At 42.7% G+C, this 20,731-nt stretch overlaps 1 protein-coding gene across 3 annotated transcripts in view; it reads left to right on the top strand.

Annotated features, from left to right (window-relative positions):
• LOC123505990 (nascent polypeptide-associated complex subunit alpha, muscle-specific form-like) overlaps nucleotides 1-2,825 on the top strand; it is a 5,391-nt gene extending 2,566 nt beyond the window's left edge. For all 3 annotated transcript variants that reach the window (XM_045257797.1, XM_045257796.1, XM_045257798.1), the window contains exons 2-5: nucleotides 1-1,341; nucleotides 1,906-2,159; nucleotides 2,435-2,562; nucleotides 2,683-2,825. The exon at nucleotides 1-1,341 is cut by the window's left edge and continues 1,139 nt beyond it. In XM_045257797.1, coding sequence (XP_045113732.1) covers nucleotides 1-1,341; nucleotides 1,906-2,159; nucleotides 2,435-2,524 — 1,685 coding nt within the window. In that variant the 3' untranslated portion in view covers nucleotides 2,525-2,562; nucleotides 2,683-2,825. The remainder of the gene's footprint in view (nucleotides 1,342-1,905; nucleotides 2,160-2,434; nucleotides 2,563-2,682) is intronic.
• The last annotated feature ends 17,906 nt before the right edge of the window (nucleotides 2,826-20,731 follow it).

Genomic DNA, 20,731 nt, shown 5'->3' on the forward strand with positions numbered 1-20,731 from the left:
CCCGGCCGGGAATGGACTCTATATATTCAAGACCCTTAACTCGATCTCCATTAACCACAGGAAAGACAAGCAAGAGTCCAATTAATAACAAGACTCCTTCACCTATTGCCAGTCCGTTGGGCAGCCCCGTGACGAGTTCCGGCCTCAGTCCAACAACCAGCCCCAGCCTCAGCCCCACACCTAGCCCAAAATTCAGCCCTGTCACCACGCCGCCGCCCAGTAAGCGTGGACAGAGCCCTCCTTTCCTCCAACCTCTCAGCCCCCCCTCTAGCCCCGACAACAAGGAAAGTCTGTCTGATTCGACGGACCTAGACCCTGAGGAGTTCCTGGCGCTCAGCACCCTGGACTCAGCACTGCTGGACACGCCCTCGCTGTACAACTGCTCCAACAAACCTTTCAACTCTTACGAGGAGCTGCAGACCATGACTGAAAAGGAACAAAAATCTTCCGTCTCCGCCCCGACGCCCACCACTGCCGCGGCGGCCCGCCCTTCCAATCAAACCAAAACTTCAGAATATTCTGGTGACGTGGACAGTGGCGGCAGCCGTCACCCCAGTGAGGCTATGGATACCACCCTCAGCAGGGACTCGCTCAACACCACTATCAGCGACGAGATGAAGAGCCTGCGCAGCTTTGTGGCTCAGGAGGAGCTCTCCACGCCTCCAGCATCGCAGGGCCCCAAGAACCAGCGCGAAGAGAGTCTAGAGTTTGTGTTTGAGGAAGTGACCGACTCACCGTGCCACCTGCCTCGGGAACATGTCCCGGCCCCCGCTAAATCACCAGCAGGAGGCTCACTTGCCACAGGGGAAAAAAAACCCAGCAGATTGTCACCGAAACTTGGCAAGTTCACGCAGAAAGTGTCAGACAAAAACAAAGAGAATGAAGAGAAAAACAAGATCAGTCCCTTTCTGCCCCGCAACATCCTTCACTTTGGCAGCAAGGACAAGAAGGCCAAAGCCAAGGCTCACGAGACAGACTCCCCGAAGACTGAGGGCTGGACTTCAGAGGCCATCGAGGAATACTTATTGGAGACCAGCCGGGAAGAGAGCGTCAAGCTGGGTCTCCTGACGGAGGAAGACATTATGTACCACGAGTCCAAGGGAGGGCATCAGACTTCTTCCGCCTCTCGCCCTCTCCCCGAAGTGACGGTCAGTGATGAGCTGCAGCCCGTGGCTCCCTTCAGGAGAAGGGCGGCCCCCTCCCCGCCGCAGAGTAGGTCCCCATCCTGGAACCCACAGGACATTGAGAATTATTTGCTGGAGCATAACAAGGACGAGAACCTTCGCCTGGGACTGCTATCAAAAGAGGACATTGATATCTACGAGTGGAAGCGTGCCACAGGTGAGTGTGTGTGTGTGTGTGTGTGTGTGTGTGTGTGTGTGTGTGTGTGTGTGTGTGTGTGTGTGTGTGTGTGTGTGTGTGTCTGTCACACTGTTTTACTTCTTGCTTCTCATCCATTCTTCCTTCTCTTGTCGAGGCGAGGCGAGGCTGTGCCTGCCATCCGCCATGCAAGACAAAATGACATGATGGATTTTCTTTAGGTCGTTGTATGACTATTGCAATAGGGTTCATCCAAGTACTCATTTTTTTATCTTACCACGCGACGCACTAGCACGTGCGCGCGAGCACACACACACACACACACACACACACACACACACACACACACACCAGAATCAGTGACGAATCTGATATGTAGTATCATGAACCATCCTGAGCTCCACCACTGCTTGTCCTACTTAGCCCTAAAGCCCCGCCCCGCCTGCTCCGCCCCACCAAGCCTCACAACAATACACATTTTTAGAGCAAATTCATGAATGCTTACACTTTACAAATGAACAGACAGTGGCACACAGATAAAGTACACAGCAGCCTTCCCTGCATCTATCCATCCATCCCTGCCAGGCATGTCTCCGATCTGCGACACCTCATGGACGCGCGAGACGTTACGCAAGAACAAGTGGTGCACTCCAGCGAGTCTTCCCTCTCTGGCTCAGCCTCCCAGCCAGCCTCCCCGGATCCCTGCGCCGCTGCTCCGAGGCTCACTGCACCTGCCATGTCCCCAAGAGCCAAAACCCACGTTCTCAGGGAGCCTCGCAAACCAGGCGGAGAAAAGCCTGTCGACGTTCCCAGCCAGCCAATCTCTGTTCCTCGACGACGTAAGTTAGTCATGAACTTCTGAGTTACTAGTGGGGTGGTCACTGCCCGCCATCTCCCAGCCATGGCCATGCTAGAAGGTTTTCTTCCATGCACATTTAACACTGAGATCAGTTCAGCTCTTTTATTTCTCTTCATTCAACACCGTATCCTCTCCTGGCCTCATTGCGCATGAATGAAACAAAAACATGATAATCGCAAGTCCTAGTTTTATACGCAGACATTTTCAAACATTTGTGATTCAGTTTATTAACATGAATGCATGCTTCCGTTTCAGGAGTGCGAGCACCAGCGCCGCCCATCGGAACACCACCTTCTGCCAAATCTGCTGTTGCAACATCCGCCGCCTCGGACAACAGCAAGCTGAACGCTCACTTCGCTTTCCGAGGATTCAAATTGGGTCAAGTAAGTGCAAATGTAGTCTTTCTTACACATACCATCTTTCGCCTTGCTGAATACTGACTTGTCTGGTGAAGGTAATGAGACGAGGGCAGTGGCCAATGTGTCAAGCTATTTTCTCTTTAGGGATTAAACTCGAGCGGTCCGGGAAGGAAGGGATGCGCACCACAGCCCCCAGCAGTGGCCAGCCTCCAGCAGGAGGCCGTGAAACCACCTGCTCCCAAATATGACTCACTAAAAGAATCCACACCAGACGCCATCACCTCCAGGGACGCCAAGCAGGGAGGCTTGCGGTCAAGATTCACCAAACCAAAGCTCACCACCCCAGGGTTCACCAGGATCTCGTCTCCAAGCCCGGCGCCAGCCACCTCAGAGCACAGAGCAGCGACTACAGCCCTGGCGTAACGAAATCCGAGGCCAGAAATTCAGAGGTCATTGTGCAGGCAGCTCCTGAGGCCGCCAGGGTGTCGTCCCCGGCCGTCGCCAAGCCACACGCCAGGCCAAAAAGACTCCCGCTGGAGAAGATAGGCGTGAAGCTGCCGGGCATGACAGGTGTGTGTGTGTGTGTGTGTGTGTGTGTGTGTGTGTGTGTGTGTGTGTGTGTGTGTGTGTGTGTGTGTGTGTGTACTTAGCTTATCTCCACTCCTGTCTCTCTACCCACAGCCCCCAAGGCTCCCCCGACACCCCCGGAGATGGACGTGGAAACAGTGTCGGTAGAGAGTGTCTCCCCCACCGGCAGCCCCACCCGCGCCCGCAAGACAGGGGCAGATGAGCGTCCAGCCCGCAGGAAGACCCCATACAGCAGACTGACCAGGTTCCTACGAAAGGTAACACACACACACACACACACACACACCACATATATCTTACTTTTCTTTGTTCTAACACATTTTTTTCTCCTTTCCTCTTTAAAACATCTCGCCATTACAGTTTACATGTAAATACACTCTTTATAAGTTTAACAATCCTTTAAAAACTCATCCTGGACCAAGACTAACCTCACCATTTCCTTTTCTCGCTGCCCAGGAACCCAATTCATCCCCCAACACGCCTCCAACGGAAACCCCAGCTCACGCCCTCTTCTTGCGCGAGTCTCCCCGTGGTGTGGTGAGTACTGTTTCGTTTTCTTTCATCTCTTACCGCCATGTTTTCTTTCGTCGCTCTAAAGGGTAAGGAATTTAAACAGAATACACTCAAACTATGACGATTTTGAGATGTAATGTTGGTTTGAAAGGATGAAGTTTGCTTGTATGATGGTAAGAAGGATGTGAAGAAGAGGAGAAAGGGAAGAAGTGAGGGAGGGATGAGAGGAAGTGAAAGAGGAATGATATGGAAAATCTTGATATACAAAATTAAAATAAGGGAATGAAAATAAAGAACTGAATGAATTTGATAGTAAACGATATCAGAAGAGGAGAAAGGGAAGAGGTGAGGGAGGGATAAGAGGAAGTGAAAGATGAATGCTATGGAAAATCTACAGAATGAAAATAAGACAGTGAAATTAAATAAGAACTGAATGAATTTGAACTTTACATAGGGAGACACGAAAGAAGAAGAAGAAGAAGAAGAAGAAGAAGAAGCGTTGCGAAGATAGGATAGATAGAAGGAAGCAACAGGGAGTAAGTGAAAACAGAAACATTAGTCAATTTATTACGGAAGAGTTCGCGAATTTTCTCAACATAACAAGACTACGAAAAAAAAAAATAGTAGGAATAAAAAGAAAAGAAAAAGTGGGCAAATTTAGTCGTCCATTTAATTATCAAACCTCAATTTACGAGGAAGAGGTCCGCCATTCACATCACGCAGGTAGTTCATTGCCCTGACACCACTACGACATGAACTGCTGCTATATATCACACCTCCATTAACCACCTGAACACCACACCTGCCCACACCTGTAACTCATCCACACACACACACACACACACACACACACACACACACACACACACACACACACACACACACACACACACACACACACACACTGACACCTTAAAAACACAAAAGCAGCCTAGATTGATGTACTGTGTTGCTGCTTCTCGCCATTCGCCAACCAGTGCATGACAGTCTCTGCTTCCGCCCGCTACTGATGCGTTGAGAGGCTGTGGAGCCGGTGTTAGCGTGGGAGGGTGCCTGTGTGTGTGTGTGTGTGTGTGTGTGAGCGTGGGAGGAGCGGAAGTTGACGTGGTGTTATGTGTTGACAGTATCCAGGCTAGCACATGCATAACACCTGGATGTGCTATTAATAGTGGTGTGTGTGACTGAGTCTTATCTCTCATCCCGCCTCCAGGATATAAACAGATTTCCTGTTATATATATATATATATATATATATATATATATATATATATATATATATATATATATATATATATATATATATATAACAGGAAATCTGTTTACATCCTGGAGGCGGATGAGATAAGACTCAGTCACACACACCACTATATATATATATATATATATATATATATATATATATATATATATATATATATATATATATATATATATATATATATATATATATATATATATATATATATATATTTTTTTTTGGTGCAAACTCAGGCTGTGTGTGTTTTTTTCTATTATCAGTGCTTGTGCTTTGCTCCCTATTCGGGTTATTATTTTTATTGCTGTTGTTTTTGTTGATGTTGTTGATGTTTTTGTTGTTGTTGTTGTTGTTAGTTTGTTAGTAGTAGTAGTAGTAGTAGTAGTAGTAGTAGTAGTAGTAGTGGTCGTGGTGGTGGTGGTGGTGGTGGTGGTGGTGTAGTGTTATCATTGTTATCATCACCATTATTCTTGTAATTGGTGGTGGTGGTGGTGGTGGTGTTGCTGTTGTTATTGGCGTAGGTGGTGGTGGCGCAGCTTTATAACCAACCACACGTGTCGCCGTCATAACATTTCTCACTATTCCTTTTCTGTGCTTGAATGTTTGGCGAGTGATGAAAAGAGTGAAGGGAAAAAGACTGGCACGCGTGACGGGAAACATAAGATACACCTCGGAATAAATAGATTGATAAACAAGATTCACGTTTTCGTTCACATTCTTTTCTTGGGAGAGTTGATTAGCGGTTGTCTTTTTCCCGTGATGTTTTCCTCTTGGTCTGCCTCGCCTGTACAAGGAACGAAAATGGAGCAACGTAACTAAAATGTGCGTCTCTTTCTCAGCTAAGCAAACTCGGGGACTCGCTCAGATAAGAGAAAAGATCCAATAGTAAGTTAATTATACTCATACCTACAAACACACACACACACACACACACACACACACACACACATACACATGCAATCACAATTTATAAACGAATCGCAGAATAAATCGATGTGACATTTTCCACACATGACAGAAGTGAACACACCATTAGAAAAGAAGTTCATGTTTATTTATCTTATTTTCATTTTGCTACCACACTTTATTTACTGCCATGCTTCTGAAAATAGAGCGTGAATTTTTTTTTATATAAACTACAGATTCATTAGTTCAAAATTAAGCGCATGGAAAGTTGTATGTGCGTCAGTAGTAAGGTGTGTATTTAGTAGCGAAAGTGTTGAAATACACCTTTGATAAACTAACACTTAAGAAAACAAACCAAAATAGATAGATAAAAAACTCATGGAATTATTAAATAGACGTAATTCGACATTTAACTCTACTATTTTAACTCCTCTCTAATCAACACTTCTTATCACCGTCCTTATCACTTTTTTTTTTCACCCTCCTGTGCTACATACTATAATCATCATCATTATCACCACTTCCCTCTCACACGCTTGCTTTTATATATTCCTTATCATCGTTATTATCAGCATCTAACCTTTCTTTCTTGCATTACCCTTACCACCGTCATTATCACCATTTTTCTCTGCATAGTTTACCTTCTCAGCAATGCCAGTCACGTTTAGTTACCGCCGCGTGTCTCACTGATCTTGGCCCTTGATGTGTTTTCCCTCACAAAGTTCGCTCGTTTTGATCTTTAGTCCCAAATTATCCTTACTTGATGTTGTTTTCGAAGCATGTATTTTTCCCTCCAAGCCCCGCCTCAGTAGATAAATGAGTGGCGTAGAGGAGGAAGACGAGGAAGAGGAGGAGAGGCGGCGGAGTAGTAGGAGGATGAGAGCAACGGAGCATGATGTGTGACGTGGCAGTGACGTTGCTTGCTAAGAATAGTTCTGGTGATATTATTATTTAGTCTGTTTTTAGTACTAGGATGTTTTTGGGGAGAGAGAGAGAGAAAGAGAGAGAGAGAGAGAGTGTGTGTGTGTGTGTGTGTGTGTGTGTGTGTGTGTGTGTGTGTGTGTGTGTGTGTGTGTGTGTGTGTGTGTGTGTGTCTGTCCATGACCCAGAAGACTTACAACATATTATTACAAATGGAATGTTGCGGGAGGAGTAACTAAAAATAAAATAAAGAAATAAATAAGTGATACATAAACACATAAATACCGTTGTTGTTTTTTTTCCTTTTTGTTTACTGATAAAAAAAAAATACATTTCTGTCTCTAGGTTCTCTTACTCATATTTTCTGTTTGGGAATTTCACATTTAGCAGACTTCATTAGCTAGTTTTAACCCTTTAAGCGATCTAGATACATAAAAAAAAGTGAAGTTAGCGATGAGAGGACACATTACAGACGCGACGTTAGCAATGGGAGGGGAAGGGTTAAAACAAAATAGCGACGTGAGACAATGAAAAAAAAATCAAAAAGTGATGTTGGTAATGAGATAGAAAACGTTCGAAAAAAAGTGGAGAGAGGAAAAAAACGTAAAATAGTGATCTTAGTGATTAGAGCGTAAAGATTAATGAAAAAAAAAATAGTGATGTTAGCAGTAAAAGAGATTATTAAAAGAAGTGATGTTAGCGGGGATAGAAAACGTGTTTATATGTTGCTTTCATAACAAATACACAATAAAACAAACAGCTGTACGAGCAGTAGCAACGAAATATTGAACCTCACAAACCCACCGCTAGATGTCAGCTCAGTACAGATGGCGCCACGAAGACTGCACCATCACGTGACCAGACCGCACCTGCCTTGCCTGCACAGGTGTCATGCCCCCACCAGGTGCATCAAGGCTTGGTGGTAGTATTGAGATTACTAAAAATAAACCTTAGTAATTTTTTTTGTATTCGCAAGGTCCAAGGTTTTTTTGTACCTAGAAAGAAAAATAGCATGAAAAGATAGATAAGCAAAATATAACACGCAAATAGTGATGAAGTAATAAAAATTCAGTGTCATTTAAAAGGAACCTCGATAATGTTTTGTTGTATGTGAAAGAAGTAAGCTTGTACACTGAAAGAACACTGCAAGTAGATAAACCATTACCTGCAAATAAAGGAAAGATAATCATTCGGAGTGAGACAGGGAAACGTGCGCACTACATTGACGTAAACAGGAGCAAGTGATGCTAAGAAACACGCAGACAGGAAGGAAAAGATACTGAAAAGACGGAAGACAGAAATATGTATGATGCTTTCGAGGGGTATTAAACATGACCTGAAGAAAATATAGAGAAAATAAGGAAATATAAGAAGATCAATACCACCAAGGCACAATAAATGAAATAGAATACGTAGTGTTTGAAAATGTAAAGAGAAAAAAACAACACATGGAGTAAAATATGGAAGGAAATTATGAGGAAAACCGATAGGGATAAATAAGACACTGCAAAAATTGAAAATATTAGCGTCTGATGATAAGAAAGCCCAGGAATAAAAGCTTAAAATAAACACGAAGGAGGCGGCAGAGAAAGAAAAGGAGGAAAATTAAAAGAGTGAGCTTCTGACGTGTGACACCGCATAAATATATCACAGATGCTTTCAAGGCCTTGCAGATGAACGCATTCCCATCACACGTGGCTCTCCAGAGGTCTGTGAACCTTAGAATCTACACTATTTGATTCTGCTTCCCGTGGTGTTTGCGCTGCACCGTCACCAGAACACGTCGCCAGGAGAAGACTTAACACCCTGAAAGGTCACTCTAGCAATACCTCCGTCTGGTTTTCGTATCCTTAGAAGTGTTACGGTGTTGTGAGCTTCAGTATTGGCTGCTTTATCCCCACAAGTGCCCCACAAGTCGATCCCAGCCATCAGTCACACCTCGCGGACCAGGAGGAGCTCAATTACGTCAGAGAGAGAGAGAGAGAGAGAGAGAGAGAGAGAGAGAGAGAGAGAGAATTGTGTGTGTGTTTGTGTGTGTGACGTCATTCCTCCGCTGGTTCTAATTGAATACTTTCCTGACTTATTACCTTTGTACATAAGTAAAATCTTTTGCACTCTGAGGAAAAGGGGGTGGAAAAAATTCAATGAATATCTGATAACTGATATACGTTCCATCCTTAATACCGAATATTTACCGAATTGCTACCATCCATAAAACATTAAAAACACAAGACTTTCCAATACACCTGATGGAAGTGGCCAGGAGAGGACGCTGTGCTGTTTGGTGGTAGTGTAGAGGTTACTAGAAATATATCTCAGTCATTTTTGTTGTTTTCCGATGGTCCAAGTTTTTTTTTTTTTTCTTTCTTTTGTACCAGGAGAGTAAGTAAATAGGCTAATGAACAGATAGAAAAGCAGAATATGACACACAAACAGTGATAAAGTAATGAAAGTTGTTTGAAGACACTGCTTTTTGTTGTTGTTGTTGTTGTTGTATTCAGAAGGTCTAAGCTATTTTGTGCCTTGAGAGTAAGAAAATAGATTAATGAATAGATAGAAAAGCAGAATATGACACGCAAATAGTGATAAAGTAATGAAAAATGTTTGAAGACTGAGTGTATAGCATTGAGATCACTGGCAATACACCTCAGTAATTTTCTTTTTTTTTTTTTTTTTTTTTTTGTATTCGGAAGCTTCAAGATTTTTGTGTCCAGAAAGTGAATAGAATGAAAAGATAGAGAAGTACAGAATGACACGCAAACAGTGATAAAGTAATGAAAATTGGTTGAAGGAGTTTCCGGAAGAGCACTGAGAGAAAAAATCAAAAGAAGACAAGAAAAAAAAAGAAAAAGGATGAAAGGAGCAGCTGGACGAACTCATTAACTTCAAGGGTCGATAATGTTTTTTTTTTTCCTTCTTTTTTTTGAGACATTTAATTTGTAGTATAATTAATGGCCACTGAATAAAATAACTGTTGACGGAAGACTTTCAGCGAGATGAGGCGGAATAGTTAAATGTTTTCAGAATTCTAATTAGGATTTTAATTGTGAACATACTTATGGTAATGTTTCTGATTTTGAGTCGCAGTATTTATGTATGTTATAAAAGTGTTTAGTTAGAGAGAGAGAGAGAGAGAGAGAGAGAGAGAGAGAGAAAGGAAGAGACCACCTACTACCTTCATTAGGCAACCAAGTCTTCGTTTCCTGCCAATCTTTTCAGCCCTTCCTCTTCTTGTCTTCCTTCATCTTCCTCTTCCCCCTCTTCTTAGCGTCCACTACCCTCGTTAAGAAAGATATCATAGAGGTAGTCCTGGCTTCTTCCTCCTCGTCCTCTTCGTCCTCCTCCTCATCCTCATCATCATCATCATCATCATTTACTTACAAGAGGTTGGGCAACATATTTTCTCTTAGTGGCGCCTAATTAGACATAAACATTCCCCTAACTACCCTCAAGTCCTTACGATCACATGAATAGCATCTGATTGGTGGGATTTCAGAGATGAATAGCTAGCGGAGGGAGGGGGGCGGCGGGCCACTCAAATGGCCCGTGTAGTTAAGACCTGCAGGAGGGCGACAGTTTCCAGCGCATACCCGCAGCCCCTAGTGACTCTCCTCCTCCTTCTCTTCCTCCTGTACCTCCTGGTGTCTAATAAGGATAATCAAGGAATGTTAACTAATTCCGTGTTGAGCTACGTAGAAGGCAGGTCATGGATAGGCAGGTCAGGGATGTGCTGGTTTGCTGGCTGGCTGTCTGGCTGTCTGGGTTGTTGTTGTTGTTGTTGTTGTTGTTGTTGTTGTTGTTGTTGTTGTTATTGTTGTTTTCATTACTGTTGTTGGTAGTGGTGGTGGTGCTGGTGATGGTCTTTGGCTTCTGCTTTTTTCTTCATCCTTACACCATGATTTATATCTGATCAAGACGTTGTTGTTGTGATTTTTGGTGCAGACGTAGCGGATTTAGTGTAGGTACAGTGTGCAGATACATTACTTGTGCGTGTTGATGCTTTAACGCGGAATTATCTCCAAGCCTTCGCTGTTGTCGATCCTCTGAGGACACAGAATTTGCTCTTTCGTTCATTTTTCGTCGAGAACAATTGGTGAGTTATTAACAGAATTATTAAGCATTATTATATATATTGCGATTATTAATAGAAGCCTGAAGAGAGAAATAAAGGAAACCACACAGGAGGCTTGTATTCGAAAACAAGATGAATTTGAGGCAAGCCAGATGCTGTTTCACTGCTGCATCACCACTGCGAGTGATGCTCAGCTGTTACGGAGAGACGCTGGCCAGACTCTCATTCTTATCATTAAACACTCATCATATCATTACTTCCTGAAATTTTAATGAGCCTGATAATTCATGTCAAGATAGATAAGTCTGTGTGGCGCCTCATGTCTGGCTCTCCTTCATGGTTCACGTGGCTTTGATTGGACCATCATTCCTAAATTTAATTCCTACAATTCCCACAATGATCAACTAATGGTATGTTTGTTATGTTTACTTAATTAATCCCTTCAGTACCATGACGCGTTTTTATATTTATTCTGCCTACTATTTGGTGATTTTATACAGATTCAGATACAAGGCTTTCTTCTTCCTCTCATCCCTATTCTGTCCAACTCCTAATGCAAGAGTTAACCAGTACTCTCAATCATCCATACTTTTTTTTTATTTATACCATGTGGGTTTTTCACGGGAATTTATGGGCTAAAGGGGATACTTTTTGCAGTACCTCCTATCTCAAAGCCCACCCGCTAGAAAACTGTTGCCCCGAATGAGAAAGCCCAACGTACACTCGGACCATGGACAGGATTCGAACCCATGCGCTTGGAGATCCCTCGGACCCCAAAGCGTGCATGGTTCCACTGTACCAACTGTACGAACTCCCTTCCTGCTTCTGTATTTCCATCTTCCTTTGACGTGACTTCTTTTAAGAGAGAGCTGTCGAGACATTTGTTCCTGAATTTTGGCTAACTCCTATGTCTTTTAGGGAACTGGTAACATAGTGGCCTTTTCTTTTTCATATTTTGTTGCCCTTGGCCAGCTGTCCCACCTACATGAAAAAAATATGATGTGATTGAAACCGCGAAGACTCTGGTCATTAATCTTCTGGCCTTCATAGACCTTACCTTATGTCAATAAAATCGGCTAATCATGTCCAGAACTCAATGTAAAAATGCATTCCACGGGTTAATATCGGAACAACACACACACACACACACACACACACACACACACACACACACACACACACACACACACACACACACACACACACCATAACCAGCAGTGCATGTCTGTAGTTAAGTTGCCCAGAGTCTCCACCAAATACAAAACTGACAACGGTGACGGCGCTTCGTGGGCGGCGCCGTACACTGTGGCCCCGGCGAGGTGAACCGACGCTCTTCCAGTAATTTCTTTACAGCTTGATGGTATTGAAGGGAGACAGTGACGTATAGCGGTGACTCTCTCTCTCTCTCTCTCTCTCTCTCTCTCTCTCTCTCTCATGCATAAATAACAAAGAAAATAATTAAAACCACTTAGAATGTTTGGAAGCGCGGCTGATCCACGGTGGAGGGAGCAGTTAATTAGAAAATGGATGACAATTATAAACGACGTGGACTTTTATTGTTCCCTTGAAAAGAAATGCAACAAATAACAACACTAATGAATTTTCTGGGAAGGGAAACCTCATCACTTTCCATCGTGTGTGTGTGTGTGTGTGTGTGTGTGTGTGTGTGTGTGTGTGTGTGTGTGTGTGCACGTGACATTTCCAGGTAAATGACTGAATAAACAGAAAACGAGTTAAGAATGAATATGCCGAATCATGTGCCGTCCTCAATTTATTATTTTTTTTATAGTATTTTCGTCCCTTTTCTAAATGTCAGCAAACGTCAGTAATTTCCTCTCAAAACACCCTTTATTTCACCGGCAATTAGAGAGCCTTGTGTTGTCGCTCCTCCATTAAACAGGTGTGGGTGTTTTTCTAATTAACCTGAGACGCTGAGTACGTTGAGAACCCCTATAACGCTCGGAAACCTCTTAAGGGCGAAAATTTATATGTAAGGAAGTAAATTTGAGCCTTGAGGGTTTTTTTTATCTTTCAGTAGTGGTGACTATCTTTTAAGGATTCTCTTTATTTTCTCCTTTTTTTTCTACTTTATTTTTTTTATTTAATTTATTCTCTATACTGTTCTATATTTGCTATTTCTAGTTTGTTTTTTTTTTGTGTGTGTTTCTTTTCCCTTTTCGTTGCTTTGTTTTTTTTTCTGTCGTCGTCTTTGTAGTTTTTTTGTTGTTCTTGTTGTTACTACTGTTGTTGAGGTTAATCTTTTCTTCTTTTCTCCTCCTTTTCCTTCTTCTTTTCCTCCTCCTCCTCCTCCTCCTCCTCCTCCTCCTCCTCCTCTTTCTCCTACATAATCCTTATCCTCATTACTTTTATTTTTCACATCGCTACAAACAAACTCAATACAAATGATTAGCACTCACCACAACAACAACTTTCTTCTCCTCCTGCTTCATGTTCGCTTGGTGTCACATTTTTGGCTTTCATTCGTCAAGGGACACAGAGCCATGCAAGGGACGCTCTCTCTTAAACACGACAATAACAACTACGCAGCGTTTGAATTCGTAACCAAGGCAGGTGAACGCGAGGTATTTCACTAACATTGCGCCTTGTTTGTTGTTGTGCCAGTCTCCAGTCACGTGTTGCACTGAACATGACTGAACGTGAATGGGTGTTGTTGTTGTTGTTGTGGTGGTGGTGGTGGTGGTGGTGGTGGTGGTGGTGGTGGTGGCGGTATTCTCTATTGTGCAGACTTCCTCTTCCTCTTAGGTGTTGAGTATTATCATCATTTCAGCCTGTTCCTTCCTGCTTGTGGCGTGTTTGTAGGCTCAGTTACGGGAGATGCTGGTACGGTAGGCAGGTTCTGTCAGATAGCGAGTTTGTTCTTGACTCCACGAAAAAGATGGTTGCTGTAAAAACTAAAAAAAAATAAATAGATAAATAAAAAAGGTTCGCCAGATCTCAGGAAACATGTTATTGAGGCTTTAGTAACGTGGACAAGTGATGAATTTCAATCATATGCTTTAAATCTGAAAGAAAAAAAAAACTGACAAATACTGGTAATCTTCATATTAAAATTTTACTGACACACACGAGTGACACATTTCTAATTGAATCGAAATAAGTAAGTCAAAGTCACACTAGTCATTCTGTATTGACAAGAGGCAGATCACGTGGAGGGGTGGCGGTAACGCAGGATGGTGAACAAAGCTTGCCGGCCACTGTGACAATGCTTCCTACAGGCGCCTTTACCTGTTGACCCTTTGCATAATGGCGACTCATTACATGCACATAGCGGCACGTGTTCTCTCTACCTTCATTTACTTGATTGTCCATAAATCCGTGTATATTTCTGGAAAGGTTGTTATAGCCTGGAGTTACTCTGAAACTGACTAAATTTAAAAAGGGTTGTAATATTGGAATTTGTAAGTTTATTGAGCAGAAGTACGATAGATTTGTTACACTCAAACAGATATGGAAAATAAACAGATTTATCGATTTATGTCTACAAAGGTAATCTGACATAAAAAGGAAACTAAAAGAAAATAAGGAAGGATTCAAGAAGGCGCCAGACACTCCCATGGCACTCCCTCTTGCATGTGGCACTTACTCTACCACATGGCACTCTGTTATGTGTGGTACTCCCTGTTACATGTGACACTCTCTATTAATACATGACACTCTCTCTTACACGTGGCGCTCTCTGTAGATTAACTTGAATATAAACACGGAGAATTGTACACGCCAACAACAAAATTTATCCATCATAATTAATCCCAAGAAGTAATTGAAACTGATGGCTTTTAATCAAACACTTTGCTATGTGACTCTTTCTGTCAATCAAATCTAATAAATGGGCAGTAAACTTTAACTCGTTGGAAAAAATACACATAAAGCTGAACTGCCTCGTGTTATACTCACGCCAATTAGAGCCTCGACACATAATGACACCTGGAATTTGACTCGTTATCTCCTGAATAAACTGTAATGTAGTGTTTGAATTAGAAGAGCTAAATGTCACGTAACAAGAATGATGAAGAATGGATTAGGATTAAGAAGGAATGGTAGTCTCTCTCTCTCTCTCTCTCTCTCTCTCTCTCTCTCTGACAAAGAAAACTCCATATCTATAATCTGGCTTTGCTGTATTTTTAACCTTACCTGAATAAAAAGACAACGTAGCACAGATAACGATCTATTAACTAATTTTAAACCTTTTTCATCACCTCATCCATTTTAGAAGTTCCGTGCTGTAATGGAGTTTTGTGTTCTGCTCAATATTTCCAGTGTATTTATTTTTGTCTCGCTTTTCTTCTTTCTTGTGATTCTTTGGTCTTTCTTTTCCTCCATCTTTCTCTTTTCCTATTTATTCTTTGTTGGTCTTGTTCCCTTCTTCCTGTCAATCGCCTTTCTTCATGTCGTCCTCCTCACCCTCTCTCTCTCTCTCTCTCTCTCTCTCTCTCTCTCTCTCTCTCTCTCTCTCTCTCTCTCTCTCTCTCTCTCTCTCTCTCTCTCTCTCTCTCTCTCTCTCTCTCTCTCTCTCTCTCTCTCTCTCTCTCTCTCTCTCTCTCTCTCTCTCTCTCTCTCTCGTTCTCTGCTCCTTCTACTTCCTACTGCGCCACAGCTGCTTCTTCCTCCTCTTCTTCCTCCTCCTCCAGTGGCCTTCAGAGGTGCCCAACCCTCATTTGAACCACCGATTAAGGTCTGATAGGTGTCCCCTGGGGCGTGGCTCAGAGACAGATCCCCCTCTCTTCCTTCCTCCTCGCCTCCCGCCTTCCCTCACCACCTCCCGTGTCTCTCTTACAAGCATTTTAGTTGACAAGTGTCCTCCGTGTTCTGCCAACCCTATGGTCTCTCACAATGTGGTGGCTAACTGCTGGGGACATTCTGGGGACATCCTCTGGCCTGGAATGATTATGTGGAGTGTCTAGGGTGTGTGTGTGTGTGTGTGTGTGTGTGTGTGTGTGTGTGTGTGTGTGTAGACGTACCCCAAGTTGCGTGTAAATGAAGAATGGCGTGGGTTTGACATTTGTTTACCGCTTTGGTGTGGCAATGGTTGCTATTTCAACCTCGTCAGGTTATTCCTCCCAACACACGACTCACGATTCTCTCCCCTCCAGCTGTCACGTGCTACTCCTCTAATTATCCATAAGCTGGAATCGCCGCGGAAACATTGTAGCATTATTATTGTATTGTAAAACGGTGTATAATAGCATGAACGTACCCACGTACACACACACACACACACACACACACACACACACACACACACACACACACACACACACACACACACACACACACACACACACACACACACACACACACACGTTTCTGTATTTGATTATAATGCACATACTCGTATCTAATAAATTTTCTTTTTTTTATTCGTGTCTGAGGAAAGACTGCATGTTTTTGTAATCTTCTCGAAAGGTCATTAAAAAATAATTAGTTATGCGCAACAAGCAGCAAACTTAATACAGCACGTGCACTGACTGATAAAATCCTTCTCTCTCTCTCTCTCTCTCTCTCTCTCTCTCTCTCTCTCTCTCTCTCTCTCTCTCTGGGGCCTGGTGATGAGTATAAATGCGAGCTATTGCAGGACGGACCGATGTTCTGCTGTCTGGGCTTGTCTAGACACTCACTCACGACTCGACACACAGAAACACCTCAGCCGTTCACTTCATACTCACGCACCCTCGTCTGTTACATCTCACATCCAGATATTCAGCGGCTAGGGTTCGCAAGCTCGGGGTAATTTAACATGGTGGTATTGGAGAGATGAAGGAATAAAAGTGAAAAATTCTAAACCCAAAAAAACATCGAGTATTCATAATAATTTGATGTTTCTTTACCATTTTTATGTAAGAGGAAAATTGGCTAAGTGCAGCAGAAAGAGTTAGATAAAAAGGTTTACTTAGTTGCCAGTTCCCGTGCAGGTCCGAGAGTAAGCCAAAAGAAAGGGATAAATGTCTTCAAACCTCACTCTTAAGTGAGTTCAGGTCATACGAGGATGGAGATACAGAAGCAGGTGGGGAGTTCCAGAGTTTACCTGAGAAATGCGCAGGTGATGTAGGTTAAAGGTGCCTCATTGTGCGACTGTGAGGTGTGGTGTGAAAGGTTGGAAAAGAAGCTGTGTGGTGGGTGGTGAGTTGCTGTCGTGGTTGTTATTGCTTTCGTTCTCCTCCTCCTCCTCCTCCTCCTGCTCCTCCTCCTCTTCCTCTTCCTCTTCCCCCTCCTCCTCCTTCTCTACACGTCTAAGTCACATTACATCAATTCTCGTGAAGTGTATGTAATCCTCTCATGACGTGCAACATCTCCCCGTGCAGTGACAGTGACGTGGCCGGGGGAGGCACAACACGTCATCACAAAGCCTTCCCAACTTCGCTGAGTCCCAATTTATCCTGGAAGTTACTGCCCGGCTGGAGTTCTTTTGCTTAATTCCATGCGTGTTTCAAATAATGCGACTTGAAAGCATATCAGAGGAAGACATCTCTCTTTCTTAGTTCGAGGAAAACATCTGAGTATCTAGCCAGGGCTGATGGTGACGCTGAGAGACACGAGACTTGGGGACGCACGCGACTGCAGACTGAGGGAGGGAGAGGAGGGAGGAAGGTTACCGGGGAAGGAGAGGAAAGGCAAGAGAGGGAACGGGTAGCGATTGTGTGGGTTTCTTTTTTGAAGTGTGGGCCGTGTTTCCTCTCAACAACTGGCCGGAAACAGGGAGGAGAGGGTGGGATAGCAAGAGAGAGAGAGAGAGAGAGAGAGAGAGAGAGATTGTGAAGGGCAGTTGATGGGAGGAGAGGAGAGGATGGGGCGTGAGTTTTAGCCCATCAGACCGTTACCTTTACGTTCCGCCTCGATGCATTCTGATGGACGTTAATCCTTTGCTGCGAGTGAAACATGCATCATTTTTCAAACTATTCCGCCGCTGGGTGACCTCGCCGCGACCCAGAAACTCCAGTCTACGGTGGTGCGATGGCTGGAACATTGCCACTGCGCTCCTCTGCCCCTCAGTTCGACTCCCGCTGTGATAACCATTGGTGGCGCCGCTATAACCGCCTCACCGCAGCCTCATGTCAAGGGGAAGAGCTGGTGGGGTGATGGGGAGGTAATAGGGTGGTGATGGGGTGGTGATGGGGGTGATGGGGTAGCTTACAGTGGCGCCTCTTTAACAACATTCGATCTGGTGCGCCAACATGACCTGCGCCTTCCCGCCATAATGTTCACTCACTCATCGCAGCAAATGAAAACTGCGTCAATGGAAATGGAAACTGTTGAATTTATTGGTTGTGGTGTTTGTGGCTTGATTTGATTTGATTTTTTTCATTCATTTACTTTTTTTTTCATTCCTTTTATCTATTTATTATTTTTTTCAGTAAGATTAAGTTAGGTTAGGTTAGGTTAGGTTAGGTTGGGTTGGGTTAAGTTAGGTTAGATTTCTTTATGCATTGCTTGTATTTTTTTTTTTATTTGTTTTCAGTTACTTTTTTTTTGGAAAATTGTGTATTTGTTTCCAAGACTTACCTATTTCGTTTCTTTCATTTATTTCCTTTTCTTATTTTTTTCGTTCATGGTTTAATTACTCCAGTTTTTTTTATAAATATTGCTTGTATTTTTTATTTTTGTTTGTTTTCAGTTATTCGAGCTTTTTTTTATTTCTTGTTTTTTTTTCAAAGACATATTCCTTTTCTTTTATTTGTTTATTTTTTTTTCGTTCATGGTTTAATCACTCCAGTTTTTTTTTCACGAGAATTTATGGGCTAAAGGGGGTACTTTTGGTGGTACCTCCTATCTCAAAGCCCACCCGCTAGGAAACCGTTACCCCGAGTGAGGAAGCCCAACCTACACTCGGACCGTGGACAGGATTCGAACCCGTGCGCTTGGAGACTCCTCGGACCCCAAAGCACGCATGGTTCCACTGTACCACGGCGGGTCCTTAAACTATTTCTTGTGTTTTTGTCTTTTGTTATTTTTGTTTATTTGCATTTAATTGAGTTTTCTTTTTTTTTTTTCAAAGGTTAAGCTATTCCGTTTCTTTAATTTATTTTTTCATGGTTTGATTACTTTAGATTTTTTTGTGAATTTTTTTTTTTTTTGTTGTTTGTTTTCAGCTATATGATTTTTTTTTTTTATTAATTTGTATTTTTTCCAAAACTTAGCTATTTCATTTCTTTCGTGATTTTTCTTTTTTGTTAGGTGTTTTCTTTATTAATTTCCATTTTCTTTAGAGGTTTACTTATTCCTTCTTTTCTTTTTAATTGCCTGTTTTGCTTACTTCTTTTGTAACTTTTGGTTGTCACATTTTTTCGTGTTTTTCTTACCTCATTTGTTTTCTAAGATTATGTTTCGCAATATTCAGTTTTTTCAGTGTATTCTTTTTCGTTAAATTTCTCCATCATTCTCTTCGTCGAAAACATAACACGTTCTATTTTTTTTTTCCTTATTTTTCCTGTAAAAGCTGAAAGAAAACACACTGGGCCACTTTTCCATCACATCGGGCCACTTTTTCATCACATTAGGCCACTTTTTCTCCACACTGGGACACTTTAATTACCCTCCATTCTCCAGGTGTGTGTGTGTGCGTGCGCGCGTGTGTGTATGTGTGTGTGTGTGTACGCGAAATGATGTCGTTGTTGTTCTATTCAATTTCTATTAATTTCGCTCCCCGTGAGTTTTTAGTTTATATTGAATGTCGCTGCTTTCCTCACTTTTTGCCTCTTTTGCGTCACGGAACGGATCGAGAATACATTTAAGTGATTCATGTCCACCTTTTTGAAGTTGGAAAAGGAGGAGGAGGAGGAGGAGGAGGGTGGAGGACAATTGTGTAAGAGGAGAAGGAGCAGGAGCTGGAGGTGAATGAAGAAAAAAGAAGAAGAAGAAGAAGAAGAAGAAGAGGAAAAGAAGGAGGAGGAGGAGAAGAAAAATTAAGAGATGAAAAGCAGATAGAGAAAAAGAGGAAAAGAAGATGAAGAAAAAAGGGAGAAAGCAAAAACAAGAAGAAAAGAGAAAAAGAAGAGGAGAACAAAACAGATTAAAAAACCACCACCACCACCACCACCACCACCACCGCTATCCAAAACTTTTCACGTAACATTTCCCAGAAGGTCACTCAGGAATAGACAGTGACGCATGAGCAAGCAAGTAAGCATGTCCTACACACACACACACCACCCGAAATCTGACGAAGGGACACGAGACACGAGACCGGGAAAGCACGAGGCGAGAGAGAGGAAAGAAGGAGCGAGGGAAAGAGGGGAAAGAGAAGGAGAGAGCAGGATATTTTTCATGCATCCTTGGGTTCGCTTGAGGTTTCCTTCTTGAACTTCGTGTCACGTTTCCTGGCATCTTCTTTTGATGGATATAGACTCGTAAAGGGGACATGGGTGAAGGGAAACTAGGTCACTGACGGTGGGGACATTAAGGGAAAGTGAGCAAGTAGTTAGAAATAAGAGAAAGGGAAATTAATAGAAAGGGAAAAAGGAAAAGATTGGAGATAAAAAGGAAAAGGAAAAGATTAATTTGAGAGGAAAAAGGAAAAGAATTGACAAAGATAAGGCGTTGGGCTAAAGGAGATAGGTAAGAGAAAAGAGGAAAATAAAATAGAATAGAGTGCAGATGAGAGAAAGAAGAAGAGGAAGAGACTAGGAGAAGGTGAATGAAAGTAAATAGGACGAGGAGAGCCAAGACCAAACGTGAGAGGAAGGAGAAAGTGGGAAACCGTGGAGGGAAATGAAGGGAATAGAAAAGGGAATGAAGGACACTGAATGGGAGAGAAAATAGAAAAGAAAACTAGAGAGAAAAATAGTGGACTGGAGGGAAAAAGAAATTGGAAAATATGGAGAGAAAAAAAAGAGAAGTGTCATTTAATCATTTCTTTCAATCGGTGCAACTCTAAATGGAGGAAAATAATGAGCCAAGATACAGAGTGGACGTGGCAAATAATG

The sequence above is a fragment of the Portunus trituberculatus genome, chromosome 19 (genome assembly GCF_017591435.1).
Source record: "Portunus trituberculatus isolate SZX2019 chromosome 19, ASM1759143v1, whole genome shotgun sequence".
NCBI classification, from domain to species: Eukaryota; Metazoa; Arthropoda; class Malacostraca; order Decapoda; family Portunidae; genus Portunus; species Portunus trituberculatus.